Source organism: Dendropsophus ebraccatus, chromosome 3, assembly GCF_027789765.1.
Source record: "Dendropsophus ebraccatus isolate aDenEbr1 chromosome 3, aDenEbr1.pat, whole genome shotgun sequence".
Taxonomy (NCBI): Eukaryota; Metazoa; Chordata; class Amphibia; order Anura; family Hylidae; genus Dendropsophus; species Dendropsophus ebraccatus.
This window is the reverse complement of record NC_091456.1, coordinates 87,467,709-87,485,515: the sequence shown is the minus strand read 5'-3', so window position 1 is coordinate 87,485,515 and position 17,807 is coordinate 87,467,709. Positions and strand designations below refer to the sequence as shown.

The 17,807-nt window shown below is 42.1% G+C and overlaps 2 protein-coding genes across 6 annotated transcripts in view; one reads left to right on the top strand and one right to left on the bottom strand.

The window, feature by feature from the left end:
• Nucleotides 1-787: 787 nt before the first annotated feature.
• LOC138787175 (solute carrier family 46 member 2-like) lies at nt 788-9,670 on the top strand. Of its 2 annotated transcripts, none has more exons than XM_069964345.1 (5): nt 788-992; nt 4,541-5,595; nt 6,125-6,208; nt 6,596-6,752; nt 8,547-9,670. In XM_069964345.1, exons 2-5 carry the CDS (start codon nt 4,569-4,571, stop codon nt 8,614-8,616), a joined length of 1,338 nt encoding a protein of 445 aa, XP_069820446.1. In that variant the 5' UTR covers nt 788-992; nt 4,541-4,568; the 3' UTR covers nt 8,617-9,670. The 2 variants fall into 2 exon arrangements, with proteins under 2 accessions (XP_069820446.1, XP_069820447.1); XM_069964346.1 differs by having other exon boundaries at nt 791-900.
• Nucleotides 9,671-12,945: 3,275 nt separating this feature from the next.
• Nucleotides 12,946-17,807, bottom strand: part of SNX30 (sorting nexin family member 30) — a 116,250-nt gene continuing 111,388 nt past the window's right edge. For all 4 annotated transcript variants that reach the window (XM_069962175.1, XM_069962174.1, XM_069962176.1 and 1 more), the window contains one exon: nt 12,946-13,972. In XM_069962175.1, coding sequence (XP_069818276.1) covers nt 13,913-13,972 — 60 coding nt within the window. In that variant the 3' untranslated portion in view covers nt 12,946-13,912. The remainder of the gene's footprint in view (nt 13,973-17,807) is intronic.

Genomic DNA, 17,807 nt, shown 5'->3' with positions numbered 1-17,807 from the left:
ATAGCAGGGACGTTTCAACCTATTGGTCTTTATAAAGCATGCTTGATAAAGACCAATAAGTTGAAACATTGCTGCTTTGTACCCTGATATGTGAATAAACACACTTGCTACTACCTGTGAATGCTGTGGCAATCCTTTTCTTCACATGTCATAGAGACACATGAAAAGTTTTAATCCTTCTGGGTCTGAGTGTTCTGACCCACACGAGGAGCGAGGAGTGGACATGCTGCTGCGCGTCTTTTCCCGACTCAGTAAAAAAAAAAAAGAGGCGTGCTTATAATGTAAGTCTATAGAGCACATCTCTCCCCCCCCCCCCCCCAATTACACAGAGCGAGGAGAGGACGCGTTGCTGTGCGGTCCTCTTCCCGCTCATTCTCCAGATTGGTAGGGGTATGAACACTCAGAGCCGGACCGGTCAACAAACTTTTGTCATGTTTCTATGACGTGTCAGGTGTCAGTCACAGTTTTTTTTTTTTTACTGCGAAAGTCAACAGATGTCAGCTGGGCCTCGCTATTACACGTCGCAATGCACACCCAGCAGCCGTTGATTTTTTTTAGGCTGGAATAAACAACAACATTTATTCACGCTCCATGTAATAGGGCCCTTTAGTTGTTGAGCTAAATTTGTCCTTTTGTACTTTGGCATTTAAATATCTGATAACAATCCATATACCTTTTTACTGCTCTTTATACAGTTCTCTGTGAATACTCTGTGCTCAAACCACTGGGAGGAGGGATTAGCCTTTTTTTTTTTTTTTTATAACTAAACCAGAAGTGGGAAAGTAAAAAAAAAACAGTGTAGTTTCCGTCTCTGTACCAGACAGCATTCCCAAGCCAGGAGAAGATTCACTCTGAACTGCACAGAACAGTTCTCTTTTACTTTCAATGCACTAAGCTGACGTAAGTAATATTAGCAATCTACAAGCACAATAATCACTATACCCTACCGGAGAAGGAAAATAGATGAGCCCAGCACGACTTCTAAGACTGAAGTAAGTACCTTGATCTATCGCTTCCTGCAACCTTTGCACATGTAAGAACATTACTTCCCAAGACAGCCTGCATGTGTAATTTATATGAGACACATATAGAAACTTTATTATATATGCTTTCCTGGTGTTTTAAATGTCTGGAAAACAATCTTTAGTGATGAGTACTGTATCCCCATCTCCATGTTACTCTTTATATAAAGCATTTGATTATTTTAAGACCACCTGTTAAAGTGTACATAAATTTTTAACAAACCTCCCCCATGTCACTATGACATATGAGAAGTTGTGATCGGTGGGAGCCCCCCACGGGTGCTGAGACCCCCACTAATTGCTAGAGTGAAGGAGCATTGTAGTTAATGAAAATATCCTGAATCCTGAGGGTATGTGCACACTGAGTAATTTTGACGGAAACTCCATCACAGAATTCCCAGCTCACGGACTTCAGCGGGACCTCCGCCCGTGTCATTGACTCCATTCTATGCATGGGCGAATTCTGGATAAAAGAATCTGCTCGTGCAAAATTACTCAGTGTGCACATACCCTAACACTGCACACTTGGCTTTCCAAAGGAGCTAAGCAGAAAGTAAACAAATTGAAAAGTAGTGAGAGTCAGCTCGCCTCATCTGGTACTGTGCAGCACAGGTGTATAAAAGGGCAAGTGTTCGGATCTGTATGGTAGCCAGGCGAGTATCAAAAACAGTTCTTATGTGAAGAAACCAGCACTCCAATTCCTTAATAAAACAGAACCCAAACTTTCAGCAAACTTCTGAAATGTCATAATGACATATCAGAAGTTGTGAATGCTGAGGGTCTGGGTGCTAAGATTACCACTGCAAACAGAGCGGTTCATCCACTTTTTGCTCATGATCCTTGTATTAATGTCTGAAGGAATTGGCATTTTAATTTCTTTATTAAATGTAACCTTTATTCCATGGGGCAAAATATCATTACAAGACATGCCAAACAGTTGCATTTCGCCCTGGGATGCGCTTAATCATAGTTTAAAACCTTTTGCACAAATTGCAGTTTAGAAACAATGGGCTACTAATCACTTGGACATTAAAGGTTGATTCTAATACATGAACCGGACCTAAGGTTTGGAAAAGCAAAGTGGAAAAGAATGGTGTAGGTGTGAATACCACACTACGCACATACGCACACTACCCTTTTCCCCTTTCTTTTCCAAAACCCTGATTCCAGTCCATGTATAATAATTAATGCCTGATGTCCTGCTCTGTTATGTAACAATGGGCTCTCACTCATGATTGGTAGCCACTTTTTTTTTAAACTGCAATATGTGCACTATGTTCTAAACCAGTGCTTCTCAATTCCAGTCCTCACGCCTCACCAACAGGTCATGTTTTGAGGATATCCCATACAAAGGATACCTGTGCTATTACCTGGTGCACTGAGTATAATTATATCACCTGTGAAATAGAAAGGAAATCCTCAAAACATGACCTGTTGGTGAGGCCTGAGGACTGGAATTGAGAAGCACTGTTCTAAACCATTATTTAGTGCAATACCTTATCCAGACTTGTGCTGTTTGGGGGCAGCTTCCTCCGCCGTTGGTGCTGGCTGGGTTTTGGTGTGGCATTTTTGGGTCTGGTCCTGTGGCATGGGGGTTGCAGGGCCGTTCCATGGCCTCCCTTCCCTGACTGTGCACACCTGCGGGGGTGGTGGTCGCTGACTGGCACAGTGTGGACTTAGTGTAGGGACCCATGTGTATCAGATACCTGCACGCGGTACATGGGGCAGTGTGGCTTGATCAATTCACATACAGAATTCTGATGTTTTTTATACAGCCGAGAGGTACTAGTATCAGCCATAGGTGTGAGGTGCAGCGCTCTTTTTCCTCCCTGAACCGTATTATTTAGTGTATCCCTGGGTGAAACCCATTACTTTGGTGCGTCTTTTACTGATAACACCATGGAATAAAAGTTGAGTTTTAGGGTAAATTCACACAGGTGTCTCGCATAAGAAATCCGCAGCTAATCCGCAATACACGTATTAATAATAATAAGAATAATGTGTGTATTGCGGATTAGCTGCGGATTTCTTGTGCGAGACGCCCGCGTGAATTTACCCTTATTAAGAAATTGAAGTGCTGGTTCCTTCCCTATCCGCTCTGTTTTCAGTGGGACTTTCAGAACCCAAACCCTCAGCATTGACAACTTCAGAAGTTTGCTGAAGTTTTGGGTACACTATAATTATATCATAAGTGGCATAACAAAAGCTGTATATTTTAAGAAGAATGATAGGTTGCATGTGACTGATTACTGATGGGCCTGGTCCTGGGTCAACCATCAACCACGAGAACAAGAGCTTTGTGTCACCAGCCTCATTTTTTACCCCACTATAGCTCAAATGAGAAGTCCAGCGCCAGGCCAAATTTTTTTTATTGGGCTGGGAGTGGGGGAATGTAAAAAAAAAAAAAAAAAAGTCATATTTACCCATCCTGGTGCTCATGCAGCATCTTGTCCTGCTCTTGAACCCCACCTGCTACGTCACGACCCGGTTGATGGATGCTCTGCTTAGTCAATCAGTGAGTGGGGTGGGACTAAACTGGGTTGGGCTAAATCCCAAACGTCTGCGACACTGAACCCAGGTTGTGACGTCCCCGGGAGATGACAGCCGGTGGGGTCCAGGAGCTCTCCGATGCGGCGCAGCACAAACTCGGGGAGCAGTAAGTGTTGGCTTTTTTATTCCCCCAGCCGTAGAGATTTTTTTGCCCTGTGCCAGACTTCTCCTTTAATAGGCAAATAACCATGGAAGCCCTGGAGGCATTTGCTCATGCTAAGATTAAGCACCTTAGATGACATGGTTGTTGTTGTTGTCTGAGGCATGTAAGTTACTGCAATAACTCCAGTCCTAGTTTTGGAAAGCTCCATGAATTATCAAGCAAGTAGTCCAAGAAACAGTTTGGAGGAGATATATCAAGCGTTCCTAAAGGGGCCATACAGCTTCAGCTGTCATTTGGCCATAACTACCCCAGGGCATTAAGTAAGGTTCTGTAGAGTTGACTGTGGCTTATGTTTCTGAGAACAAATGGACCTGCCAGTGATTTTCCATCACATTTGACCTATATCTCCACCAACATCATCTGTTGGCAGACTACTGTCAGAAGAGCCCTACACATCTTATACCAATGGCTGAACCTGCTGCCCGCGTCAAAAGTATAAAGTGTATAGGGATGTTCAGTAACAATGTCCTTTGAGCCACATAGCCACCAATCACATATCAGTTTTCATTTTACCAGAAGTCATGAATATTTGCAAGCTGAGCTTTGTGTTGCTATGGGCAACAAAAGACATGGGGGGAGATTTATCAAACATGGTGTAAAGTGACACTGGCTCAGTTGCCCCCAGCAACCAATCAGATTCCACCTTTCATTCCTCACAGACTCTTTGGAAAATGAAAGGTGGAATCTGATTGGTTGCTAGGGGCAACTGAGCCAGTCTCACTTTACACCATGGTTGATAAATCTCCCCCATGCTGTCTATGTTTTACCATGATGTCTCTTATTTACAATATGTGTTTTCTTTAAGGAGCTAACAATCTACCGATAGTAAAGAGATGACTAGGATATGGATTGAGCCAGTAGTTGCAGGAGCTCAGATTGGCAGCTCATTCTATGACACTGCACTACTTATGGTGATAAGAAATTATTACAACACATCTATCAACAGCCAAGTGACACCTTTTAACTCTAGCAATGATGATATGTTACAGAAAGCCATCTCCAACTTCTACATCATTTATAATGTTATCATGGGATTAACACCACTTCTGTCTGCCTATGCCCTAGCAAAAATTGGAGAGAAGACCAGCAGGAAGGTCACAATATGTGTGCCATTGCTTGGATACCTCATATCAAGAATGTTTTTATTATTTGTCATCGTCTGGGATTGGCCAGTTGAAGTGATGTTTGGCTCTGCAGCGCTCAATGGTTTAACTGGCTGGTTCACAACCTATTGGGCTGGTGTTATGGCTTGGGCCTCCTTGTGCTCTTCTGAAAGAAGACGGTCTCTACAACTTATCATAATTGAAATGGTGTATGGATTAGCAGGATTTGTTGGAAGTCTGGTCTCAGGACATTTATTTGAGCTTTTGCATATAACAAGCCATCAAGGAACTATCCTTATGCTTTGTAGCATCAGTTGCTATGCATTTTGTGTCATATACTGTATTTTTGTTCTGAGGACACCAGAAGAGCATTATAACTCAGAATCCAGCAGACTTTTAAAAGAACCTAGAAATACAACAGTACAAGGGGATGAAACCGAGAATTCAGTTCTTGAAGCACCATCAAAGCTTATTCTAAGTACATTGTTTGTCAGTGCTGTTCTTTTTAATGTAGCCTTTACTGGAACTGATGATGTAGTCAATGTGTTTGTATTAAAGAAGCCTCTAAGCTGGGGTCCAGTAGACGTTGGCTATGGCAATGCTGCAGCCTACATGACCTACATTACAAGCTTTCTTGGAGTATTTATTTTTTCCCGATTTACAGGGGATCTAGGATTGATCGCTATTGGAATCATTTCATTTGGTTCTGGACTTATACTTATGGCCTTTGTACGCTTCACATATATGTACTACATTGGTAAGTAAACATTATTGTGTATATATAGGGGACGATTTATCAAACCTGGTGTAAAGTGAAACTAGCTCAGTTGCCCCTAGCAACCAATCAGATTCTACCTTTCATCCCTCACAGACTCTCTGAAAAATGAAAGGTGGAATCTGATTGGTTGCTAGGGGCAACTGAGCCAGTTTCACTTTACACCATGTTTGATAAATCTCCCTCACTGTGTTACATATGCAGCTGTTCCCGCTTAAACCATGGTAATAAGACGACCAGCACTGAAACGTTGGAAAAAGTACAAATAAAAAATTCACCTTCCATTTTTTTTTTAAGACTTTTTTTCCCATACTATTCACATACCATGGACAACCCTTGTCTTTTGTATATTATCTCACTTACAGGCAAGTGTTTGTTTTCCCTTGGGCTGAGAACAGAAGAATAAATGAGTTCTGATGAAATGCTACTTTTAGTGTTGACACATTGTGAAATAACTGCAAATCATATATTCTCCTACTAAAAGAAATTTCATACCGATTTATTTTTTTAGCTCGAGCAGTGATGATTTTTTCATTAATTCCCACACCAACCATCAGATCAATGATATCTAAGAGAATTCAAGGATCCTCATATGGTAAGATGTCACAATGAAATCATGGTTACATTATAGCATATAGTTACAGTAGAATAAAGGACATTTTATTATATTTATTTAGCCTCTACGCCAGGAATAGGGAACCTGTAGCCCTCTAGCTGTTACTAAACTACAATTCCCATCATGCCTAGCTTTGGCTGGTTCAATCCTGATGAAAACTGTAGTTTTGCAGCAGCTGGAGAGCTGAAGGTTCCCCATCCCTGCTCTACACTTTTATTATGCAGAGCTGTTCATAGAGTATATCATTCACACTTTAAATAAAGGAAGCAATAAGGGTCACATAATGGTGATTGTGATTGTATCAGTTTTATTTTAAAAATTGTGATTCTGAAATCTTACACACCTAATATTTAATATCTCTCTTAGGTAAAACATTTGTGGTACTACAGCTGGCAATAGAAATAGTAGCAGTGAGCTCCTCTGCAGGATTCAACAAGCTCTATCAAGCTACATTAGATTGGTACAGTGGATTCTGCTTTATGGTGTTCGGTGCCCTGGCATTTACCAGCATTATTCCCATTGGGTGCGTAGGTAACATGCAAGTAAATCATACAGAACTCTGTCTACAACTGTTTATTTCATCTTATTTTTTAATATTCTGGGGAACCTTTTGTGAAATTTTGCGCTATTGATCAATTTTAATCGATTTGTGAGCAGGCCTACTTTCACTTTTGACATGTTTTCATTTTTTTCTGCTCGCCATATAAAAGCCATAATATTTTTTTCATAGACAGAACCCTTTGAGGGCTTGTTTTTTTCAGGAGCTTTGACTCCTTTTTGTTTTAGTATAAAATGTACGACGTAGCAGGAAAAAAAAATGAACAAACAGCATTTCAGCAAACTTTGAAGGATTTTTTTTTTTTTACACCATACAAGTTACAGCAAGAAGGCATTCACATGTTACACAATAATGGTCCATGTATGTATGATGTGCTATAGACTGGAAATTGGAACTCCTGCCATCAAACTCCGAAACAGTTTAAATCTTTGAGCTACTGTACTGGTACTAATTTAACCTGTTTTGGAGCATGTGTGATGATGCAAGAAGTTCCAAAGTCTGAAGCACAATGCCTGTACATATGGAACCTGTTCACACACCGTACAAACAACAGCCCTCACACTGTGAATGGCCATTGTTAAATGCTACCTATAGCCAGAATTAATGATCATAATAATTTATTCCAGCTGTAGGTAGTGTTAAACCTACCGCCGCGCTCACGTGATCATCTGCAGGCCGTTAGCCGACGATGTGCATTGTGGGTGCCCAGACAGTGGGAGGTGTCAACATCCCCACCTCAGCCGTAAAGCCGCCATCTTGAAAAAGGGCAAAATAGCCCATAGATACATCAAGTAAGTATCACAACCATAACAATGAAAGACACTCAAAATAGCTAATAAGGGTGTATTGTTGATTCTCATAATGGCATTATATTGAGTATCATTAATATACCCTTATTAGCTATTTCCAGTGTATTCCATTGTTATGGTTGTGATACTTACTTGATGTATCTATGGGCTATTTTGCCCTTTTTCAAGATGGTGGCTTTACGGCTGAGGTGGGGATGTTGGCGTCTCCGACTGTCTGGTTGCCCACAATGCGCATCCGTCGGCTGACGGCCTGCGGATGATCACTAGAGAGCGAGGGCGGTCATGTGACGTGGCTGTCCGGCTTGGTGTGCCCAGTGTCTGGACATGGAGACGCCATCACCACCTACTGACGTCATAAGATTCCTGGTACCTGTCTGTATGTATGTATTAACCCTCGTCTTTATATTTTTAATGAATCACTAATTGTTTGCACATGCAGTTATTCATCCACTGATTATGCTCAGCGTATTCCCAGTCATGGACACTTGTATATAATATTTTACTACATCGGTTGTGAACACATAACTCATGTAGTTCATACTTGATTCAAATTTATACTGTTTAGTGCACAGATACACATGATTTTTGTAATATTTTGTTTGATTGATGAATGAATTGCTGATTAATAACACACTTGATTGACCACATATATACCCAGCTTGTACACTGTGTTGTTGTCACTGCTTGAGAAAGGCTGAAAATTTGCCGAAACGTTGCATTGGTGTGATTAAACTCTACACATTTTTTTGCATGTGCTGTCTCCATACGACTTCATTTTGGATATTTTGATGTAGTTTTAATGGAACTGCAGCAAAAATGTTGCTATTTTACAAGGATTGCCCGATTTCACACTAATTACCACTAAATAATGCCATGTGTGAACATAGCCATAGGAATTTACAAAAACTTTTTCTTCCTAATGGACAAATGTATTATCTTATTTTTACAGTATTGCAGCCTGCTATGAATGGTCCAGACGAGGTCAACAATATAATGCTGTGGTTTCAGACCCACAATAAGGCTCCAGATACATGCTGAAAGATCTATCATCATCTTCTACACCAAAAGCATTAAGACTTTGCACAAACAGAGGCATACTGTCATCAAGTAGACATTAACCCCTTTACTCTAAGTCACTTTTGGCCTTAAAAGTATGTATAATGCCGCTTGTGTAGCAGAATACCTTGTCAAGACTCCAGCAGGTACGCTGTCCTCTTCTAAAGCAAACATTTGATGGTACTGTGTTTTAAGTGTATTACAATGCAGTCTACAGCGCTTCATGCAGTTCTTTTTACTATTATAAAATGACTATTATAAAATCCTGAAATCTTGCAGTTTTTGATCTAGTCTTAAAACTAAGCGGAAACTCCCTGTTCTGTCTGTGATAAGCTGCTAGAAAGTGAGCTGTACAGCATTACAGTGCGAAGTGCCACCAGTAGATAAGAGATTTTATTAGATGACGTTCACAGCCTGCCTTATAGCGTATCTCTTGGGATGGGGCTCACACTGCGTTTTTGCAATCCATTTAACATATACGTTTTATGGAAAAAACGGATGCAATTGTGTGTTTTTCCATTGACTTCCATTATTATAAAAAAAATCAAAACAGATGCATTTTTTTTTTAACGGACACATTAGTGTTGACTACGGTTTCCTGTCTGTTAAAAGTAACCAATTAAAAACAGATAGAAAAACGCAAATGTGACAACAGCCTTATCCCTTAGCCACACTGATATGGACAGTGACATTTTGGTGTGGCACTGCCAGTATAACGGGAGATTGGGAGAGGACCTACCGTCATACTGGGTGGCCAACTGTTACTACATGTATCGCTGAAAACGGCCTTTAAAAGTGGCTTTAAACATGTCACCTGGTGGGCTAGTGGTGATCACCGGTGTCCAGTGGGGTCCTGGTGCCCAATCCTCTCTTTATGTGTGGGTAGCAAGCCTCACACATCCTACAGTACAGCCTCTGTCACCAAGAACACTGATCATACCTAGCTTTCTTATACGAAAGCTATGATCAGTATAAGGAATCAAAGGGTTTCTTATAGTCTCCTATGTGTACTAGAATGTTTGTGGAAAAAAAATAAAAAGTTAAAATCACCCTTTTCCCTCTTTTAAAATAAAGTGGAAATAAACATATGTGATATCATCGCTTGCATAACTGCGTGAGCTATTAAGATAGAACATTATTGATCACATATGGTGAACGGTGTAGATAAAAAAAAAAAACATTGCAAAAAAGGGATTAAAGTGTCCAATCCCAAACGAAGTGGTACCGATGTAAAGTGCAGACCATGGCGCAACCCCCCCCCCCCCCAAAAGAAAAAAACAGAGCTGGAAGGTGGAAAAATTAAAGCAGTGCACACAATGTAAATACGGCTCACGGCCATACTTTACACTGTTTGCTATGGTGATGTTCATCCGGCTGGTACTGCAGAACATCACAGACAGTGGCCGTTCTGTGACCCAACCGTTTTTACAGCGTGTGAACTCGGGCCAATGCTGATAAGATTTAAATTCTATTTTATAATGAGGGTGCTACCTAAAATGTGGGGTCTGAATACTTTCTACATGCAATCCATAAAGGTATGGCAACTGAAGGGCTCACTTGTAAACACTCTAAGCTTGCAATAAGTAAGGAATTTTAAGTTGCTTCATGTCAGAGACTTGGTAAAGTTAAGAGTCATTAAAAGGTTTCTCTTCAATTACTTTGTTTTAAAAGCAAACAGGACATCTAGAAGTTTTGTGTGCTCTAGGGTTATTCATAAAGCCGCTGTAGCAATGCCTGAGCATGTACTTACCAAGAAGTGGAAGATATAATAATCTAGAGAGCCACATTTGGCCTGATCTAGTAATGAATGCATGTTGGGTTTCTATAAAGCACTGCTCAGACTATAAATTTATTTTTTTAATTTCACTCTCCAAAGAAGAATTTCCTCGGCACTACCACCATCTATGCTGGTGTGACCAATCAATCCAAGTGAATGCTGGTCTTATGGAGTGTGCTATAGGTCAGTGATTTTCAACCTTTTTTGAGCGGCACACTTTTTATACTTAAAAAATCCCGGGGCACACCACCAACCAAAATGGCACAAAATGACACTAAAACAGTACATATTATACATATAGTTAATAATATAGATTCTAAATGTATTTATACTCACTCAGTGTGAAACCTGGGCCTGTTTTCTTCTCCCCCCTGTGCTTCTCTCCACCATACTTCTCCCCCCTACTTCTCTCCTGTGCTTCTCTCCCCCATGCTTCTCTCCACCAAACTTCTCTCCCCCCTGCTTCTCTCCGCTGTTTCTACCCCATCCCCGGGTTTCTCTCCCCCATTGTTTCCTCCTGTCTTACAGGGGCACCATAGTTTGGGGAACTTTCCCCGCGGCACACCCGACCATGTGTCGCGGCACACTAGTGTGCCACGGCACACTGGTTGAAAATCACTGCTATAGGTGGTGCTCTACTCGCAATATAGTTCAATGGAAACAAATTCAGTAGAAAAAAAAGACGTGCCACGTCTGTTTTCTACTGAAATCATATTTTTTTTATTTCACTTAAGATCCATAACTTTTTTTTTCAATCGAGTTATCATGGCTTAAAGGGGTATTCCCCCCAAAATTATTTTTGCATTAATACGTTGCCCACCCGTAGATTTCCATCTTTCCAATATCAATTTACTATGGATTCTGCACAGTTTTGCTGTTATCTAGATGCATTAACCCTCACCAAACGCATAAAATCATCAAATCTCAGTCCAACCCGACACGCTCCCTGCTCCTGGCCCCCACCCTCCTTGTCGACATCACGTGTCCTCAGTCTCTTCAGCGCTTCTAACCCAGTCCACTGAAGTGATGGAGGACAGTGAAACGCTGACAGCTGCAGCTGATCATTATCTGCCTCTCATCTCACCCCACTGTGTGCCCCCCCTCGCCCTGGAGCTCACCAGCTCTATGTATCCCCCCCACCCAGAGCGTACCCACAGTCTGTGCCCCCCGCTACCCCCCTCGGTCCCCGCCTGCAGCCTCCAACGAGTGCAGCCCTGACTGTGTAACGCCGCGCCCAACAGAACTCACCCACATCATGCGCACTCCAAACTCTATGCATGACCCCTTTACTCCACCCCCACCAAGCTCACCCGGTGGCCGCCTGGCCAGCCCACGGCACTACTGTGCATGCAGTTTCCCCCGGTAAGAGCATCCTGCCTGTCCGCCCGTGGTGCCCGGTGCTGGACGGCAAATCAACTCCTGCCAGAGCGCTGTGCTGGCATCTAGAGCCTACGTAGGCGGCTCTTCTCATAGATGGGCAATGTCACTGGATGGTGGGCACCGGCACCACACTTGTGAAGTAGGCAGAAGTAGTGACTCAGTGCTCGATCCGCTACTTGGCACGGCTCCGCTCATACAGGCCTCCTACTGCCCGGGACAAGGGCTAGAATGAGACGGTGGTGCCAGCTTCCCCGGGGCAGGAGGTGATGCATGCAAGCCCGAGCCCCCCCCGCCCCCAGCTCACCCGGTGGCCGCCCGCAGCCAACGGCGCTCCAGTGAGTGCAGCCCCCAGGTCCACCATCTGATGCATATCTCTGTGTAATAAGGCCGCATTCACGCGTTTTGTGTTCCGCACAGAACACGGACGTGGACTGCCTGTAATGGAGTCCCTCCTCCTGTAAATATATGCGCCACACTGTAGTGACAGAGCTGCATGGCGCACATGCATACAGTCCTCCAGCTCCCAGCATCTTATCACAGTTGCTGCCTGGGCGGTGGGGGGAGGGGCAACTCAGTTACAGGCGTTCCATGCTCCATGCAGAACACGGAAGGCGTGAATGCGGCCTAAGAGTTGTGCAGTCGATGGTTAATTACAGGAAATGGCTGCACAAATATCACTATGTTTGTGAAGCCCTTGCTTCTCAATTACTGAGCTGTGTAATGGGCTCTGCCAGTAAGTGACTTTCTAATGGTACCCTTTAGTTTCAACATAACATACCAGCACATTACTGTGGTTAAGGGGTTAACCTTATGATATAGTTTTAAGTATCAAACTCGCAGCAGAGTCTGTAAGGCTTCATGCTAGACCTTATACAATGTCTCTTATACAATGTGCTAATGTTAATCAAATGGGACAATTCACATACAAAATACAAATATATTTGAAAAAAAAAGTGTAATTTGATTCCCTGCCTGGATGACAGCCTATCAGTAAAATACTAATGATGTATTGATGCCATTCATCTGTAATATGTCCACATTTTGAATTCGTATTTTGGACATTTACCAACACACACAAGTGAAACAGACCTTTAGCTGTAAATGGCATTAGCAAAATAATAAAAAAATACCAATATTAAATAGCTTTCAAATATATTTTATTATTTAAAAAAGTCATAAACATATTCAATTTTTTTGCACAGACTTCAAAAACATTAACAAAAATTCCCAATCGGTTGTTCCCTTTGATGCACTTCAGTTAAGGCCCCAGTGTAAACGTAAATTTTTCCTCTGTAACCTGGCTCCAAGTGCAGAGATACAACAATTAGCAGTTTTTACAGCTTCGATCTCTGGGTAAATAAAAATAACAGAGAAGGAACTACTTCATGCCACCAATACAGCTCATGCGAACATTAGGTCCCTCTTCGGAGGAAGAAGAAAAAAAATTTGGACTGTACACAAACTTTTCAGTACTAACAGTTCTTGATAGCATGTGTAAAAAGTAAACTCTATAGAAACTAAACATTTTTCTGAAAACACACGCTGGAAAAATAAAAGTGGGAAGCAGTGTTCTCCTGCAGTCTCAAAATACACTTTTGTAGCAGTTTTTATGGCCAAAGGCAGGAGTGAATACAAGAGGAGAAATAAATTACCTTTTTATTCTTTTTGTACCCACTTCTGGTGGCTTTGGTTCATAAAAGCTCATGTGTAATTTCAGCCTTATGGTGACATTTTATTTGCACTCAGCATGTTCTAAACTGTTAATGTAGTTTTTGCTTAGTGTTAGTAAAACAGAAAGTTCCCTTAAAATCAGAGTGGTGGACACACTTTTCAGACAATGGGTTTAAGCCTCTTCTCGAATCGGCTGTTGAAATATTCCACAAGAGATCTCTATACATATGACAATTGTAGAAATTGGGGGAAGGACATGAAAATGGGAAGAAGAAAAAAAGTGGGTGTTTTTGCATTGTAACAAATTTATGTGAACGTCCTTAGCTTGTTAGTCACACATCACAGATCTAAGCAGTGTGAGATTTAGTCGATTCAAGCTTAGTGCAAGACGGTGCTCAGTTTTTTCAGATTTTTTTCTTTTTGCAGCTCATTCACTTGGCTTCTGATTTGTCTTGCAGCAGTGGTATAATGGACTCCCATGCTGTAAGGCACTATTGAGAGAAGTATTTAAAAAAAAAAAGGTTAAAAAAGGACAACTAAATAACTAAATATTCACAATTCAGTATTTATCAACCTATGGACAAATGTTGAACAACCACCAACAATGAACGTTTTCTTCACTGTAAATATTGTAGATATGCATAAATGGTCCTTCATGAGACAAAAATCATTTAAAAGGGAATCTGTCAGGTCCTACAGAGCTGTAGACATGAGCAGATAAGTGATAGAGAAATAAAACAAATGACGCCTTTGCTCATGGCCATTGGCATTAGAGATTAAAAATTGCATTTTTCTTGGAAGCTAAAGTGCCACAGAAGTGATGCTGAGCCACAGCAAGCACACCACCTCCCCCAATATAAGAAAGAAAGTCCGTCTCCAGCTCTTCAATAAAATTTCCAAACTTTATTTATGGCATCATATAAAATGAAAGGCTTTAAAATCACGCTGGCGCGTTGCGAAGTAAGCACCTCTTAATCATGGCAAAAGTAAACTGAATTTACAAGGTATAAATATAAACTACAAGGTATGATGCCTTCTGTGGGAAAAATCCACAGGTGTGGAAACCACCTGAAAGGAGGAGTCACATAACTTGCTCACATAATGCAAAAGAGATTACAGAAAATGTGAAATGGAGTCAATAAACACAAAATAAATCATTTTTATAATTTAAACCATACGGAAACCTAGTGTTAAAGTGTCACTGTCGTGAATTTTGTTTTGCAGAAATCAATAGTACAGGCGATTTTAAGAAACTTTGTAATTAGGTTTATTAGCCAAAAAATGCATTTTTATCATGAAAAAGCAGTTTTAAACTCCCCCCCCCCCTGTCTTCATTGTTCTCCTATGAAGAGAGCTAAAGAAAACACCAACAGGACTACAAAGAGTTAATCTACAAATACCTCACCTCTCCTGGGACAGTCACCACTGACCTGTCTGAGCTCAGATTACAGCTGTCACCCAGCTCTGTGCCTGTAATCCCCTGTTATCTGCTTTCTGCTGCAGATAGGGCTAACTCCCTCCTTCCTCCTCCCCCCTCCCCTCTCCCTAGAGCAGACAGGGTACGACTCATGCAACAAGTCACAATTTCCAGATTTTTTGCAGTGGATGGAAAAGAGGAAAGAGGGGGGACCTGGGAAAAGGCTTTTTACATGCAGATAATGAACTATGAATGGCTAATAAACCCAATTACAAAGTTTCTTAAAAATCGCCTGGACTATTGATTTCTGCAAAAAAAAAAAAAAGACAGTGACTCTTTAAACTTAAAGGACAACTCCCGCGGGACCCCAAAAAAAAAAAAAAACACAGACACACACAGACACCATACTCACCATCTCTCCGGTGACGATCGCCACTCGATTCGCCCGCCGTCCGCCTCTCCGTCGCCGCCTTCCGCCATCCAGCGATGTCTCCAACTTCCGGGTCCAGGGGATGGAAAAGGCTGCCAGTGCGCTTGCGCACCGGCAGCCTTTTCATTGGCTGGAGCGCGTCACATGGCTTCCAGCAAGCTCAGCCAATAAGGGCTGAGCAAGCTGGAAGCCATGTGATGCGCTCCAGCCAATGAAAAGGCTGCTGGTGCGCATGTGCACCAGCAGCCTTTTCATCCCCATTCACTTTGCATGAAGACGCCGAGGAGGAAGAAGACCCGGACCGCCCCTCGGCTCTGACGTCGTCGTCACCAGATGCCGCCCCGGAGAAGAGGACCGTGACGATCGTAATAGGTAATGTATACATTCCTTAACTTCCGGGGTGGGGGGTCGGGGGTCCGAAAGTGGGGGAAGGGGGCCAGGCCGGGTATTTAACCACATTACAAAGTTATATAACTTTGTAATGTGTGTTAAATGAGCAAAAAAAATTTTTTGTGGGAGTTGTCCTTTAACCCTTTGAGGACCAGGCCCAAAATGACCCAGTGGACCGCGCAAATTTTGATCTTAGTGTTTCCGTTTTTCCCTCCTCCCCTTCTAAGAGCTCTAGCACTCTCAGTTTTCTATCTACAGGCCATGTAAGGGCTTATTTGTTACAGGAATAGTTGTACTTTGTAATGGCGTCATTCAGTTTACCATAACATGTATGATGGAATTCCAAATATATTATGTATGAAGATATAAATAGGTGAAATCATAAAAAAGAATGCAATATGGTAACGTTTGGGGGGTTCCTGTGTCTACGTAATGCACTATATGGTAAAAGCGACATGATACAATTATTCTATAGGTCAGCCCGAACACAATCACATGCAGGTTTACACAGATTCTCTAATGTTATATATTTTTTTTAAATGAAATCCTTTTTTTTTGGCAATTAATTATAAATAAAATGGGCCTATTATGACGCTTATAACGGTTTTATTTTTTCACCTACGGGGCTGTATGGGGTGTCATTTTTTCCGCCATGATCTCTAGTTTTTATTAATACCATATTTGTGAAGATCGGACGTTTTGATCACTTTTTATAAAAAATTTTTTATATATAATGTAACATAAAATCGGTAATCTGTGCACTTTTTTCCCCTCTTTTCGTGTACGCCGTTTACCGTTCGCAATGACGCTTGTTATATTTTAATAGATCAGACAATTACGCACGCTACGGTATATTATATGTTTATTTGTTTTTATATGTTTTATTTATATAATGGGAAAGGGGGGTGATTTCAACTTTTATTGGGGGAGGGGTTTTGGGGTAGTGTGTTAGTGTTTTAACTTTTTTTTTTTTTTTTTTTTACACATTTGAAGTCCCTTTGGGGGACTTTTACATCCAGTACTTGGATTTTTACACTGACCATTGCTATGCCATAGGCACAGCATTGATCAGTGTTATCGGCGCTCTGCTCATTGAGCCTGCCTGTGCAGGCTCAGTGTAGCAGATCGCCGATCGGACCGCACGGAGGCAGGTAAGAGACCTCCGGCGGTCCGTTTTACCGATCGGGACCCCCGCAGTCACACTGCGGGGGTCCCGATCGGTAAGTGACAGGGGACTCCCCCTGTCACTTACACTTAAACGCCGCGGTCGCGCCGTTTAAGGAGTTAATAACACGCGGCAGCGCGATCGCTGCAGCGTGTCATTACCGGTGTGGTCCCGGCTGCTGATTGCAGCCGGCCCCCACCTGCTATGAAGCACGCTCCGCTCCGGAGCACGCTTCATAGCCGGAGAAACACCCAGGGCGTACAGTTACGCCCTAGGTCGTCTGGGGACAGACTTCCATGGCGTAACTATACGCCTGGGTCGTCTAAGGGTTAAAGCGTAACAGTCATGTTTTTTTTTTATTGCAGAAATCAGTAGTATAAGAGATTTTAAGAAACTCTGTAATAGGTTTCATCAGCCAAAAAAGCCTCCTTCTGTACTCAAGAAGCAATCTCCCAGCCTCCCCCCCCTGACTCCTTATCTGTGCATTATCAGGCAAACACGTCTTCATTACAGAGAAGCCAGTGAAGACGGGCTCTGCTCTCTCCATTCTATCCTTATGGAGGGGGGAGGGGCCGAGGGAGATGAGGGAGCAGGAAGAGGTGACATGAAGGTCAGCTGTTTGTAGATTGTCTGGGCACCTAAAACGCTAAATTCAGGTGTCAGAAAGGTCAGTGCTTATCTATGAACTTACTGAGAGAAGATTGCAGGGTGTTGTGCTTTGCAGAAATCCTCCGTGCTCAGTCACTCCTAACAGCCCCTCCCCTCTCCATAGCCACATAATAAAGACAGAAATCCTGCTGCATTTGATGTGAGGGGGGAGGCTGGGAGATTGCTTTTTCAGTCCAGAAGGAAAATTTTACTACATAAAACCTATTACAGAGTTTCTTAAAATCGCTTGTACTGTTGATATTTAAGGTTTCCGAA

What these genes read in the sequence shown, in the direction of transcription:
- LOC138787175 (XM_069964345.1), top strand. Translation starts at nt 4,569, where the DNA reads ATGACTAGGATATGGATTGAGCCAGTAGTTGCAGGAGCTCAGATTGGC. An exon ending in CACATATATGTACTACATTG is followed by an intron (nt 5,596 to 6,124) that starts GTAAGTAAACAT and finishes TTATTTTTTTAG; the next exon opens with CTCGAGCAGTGATGATTTTT. An exon ending in ACCAGCATTATTCCCATTGG is followed by an intron (nt 6,753 to 8,546) that starts GTGCGTAGGTAA and finishes TTATTTTTACAG; the next exon opens with TATTGCAGCCTGCTATGAAT.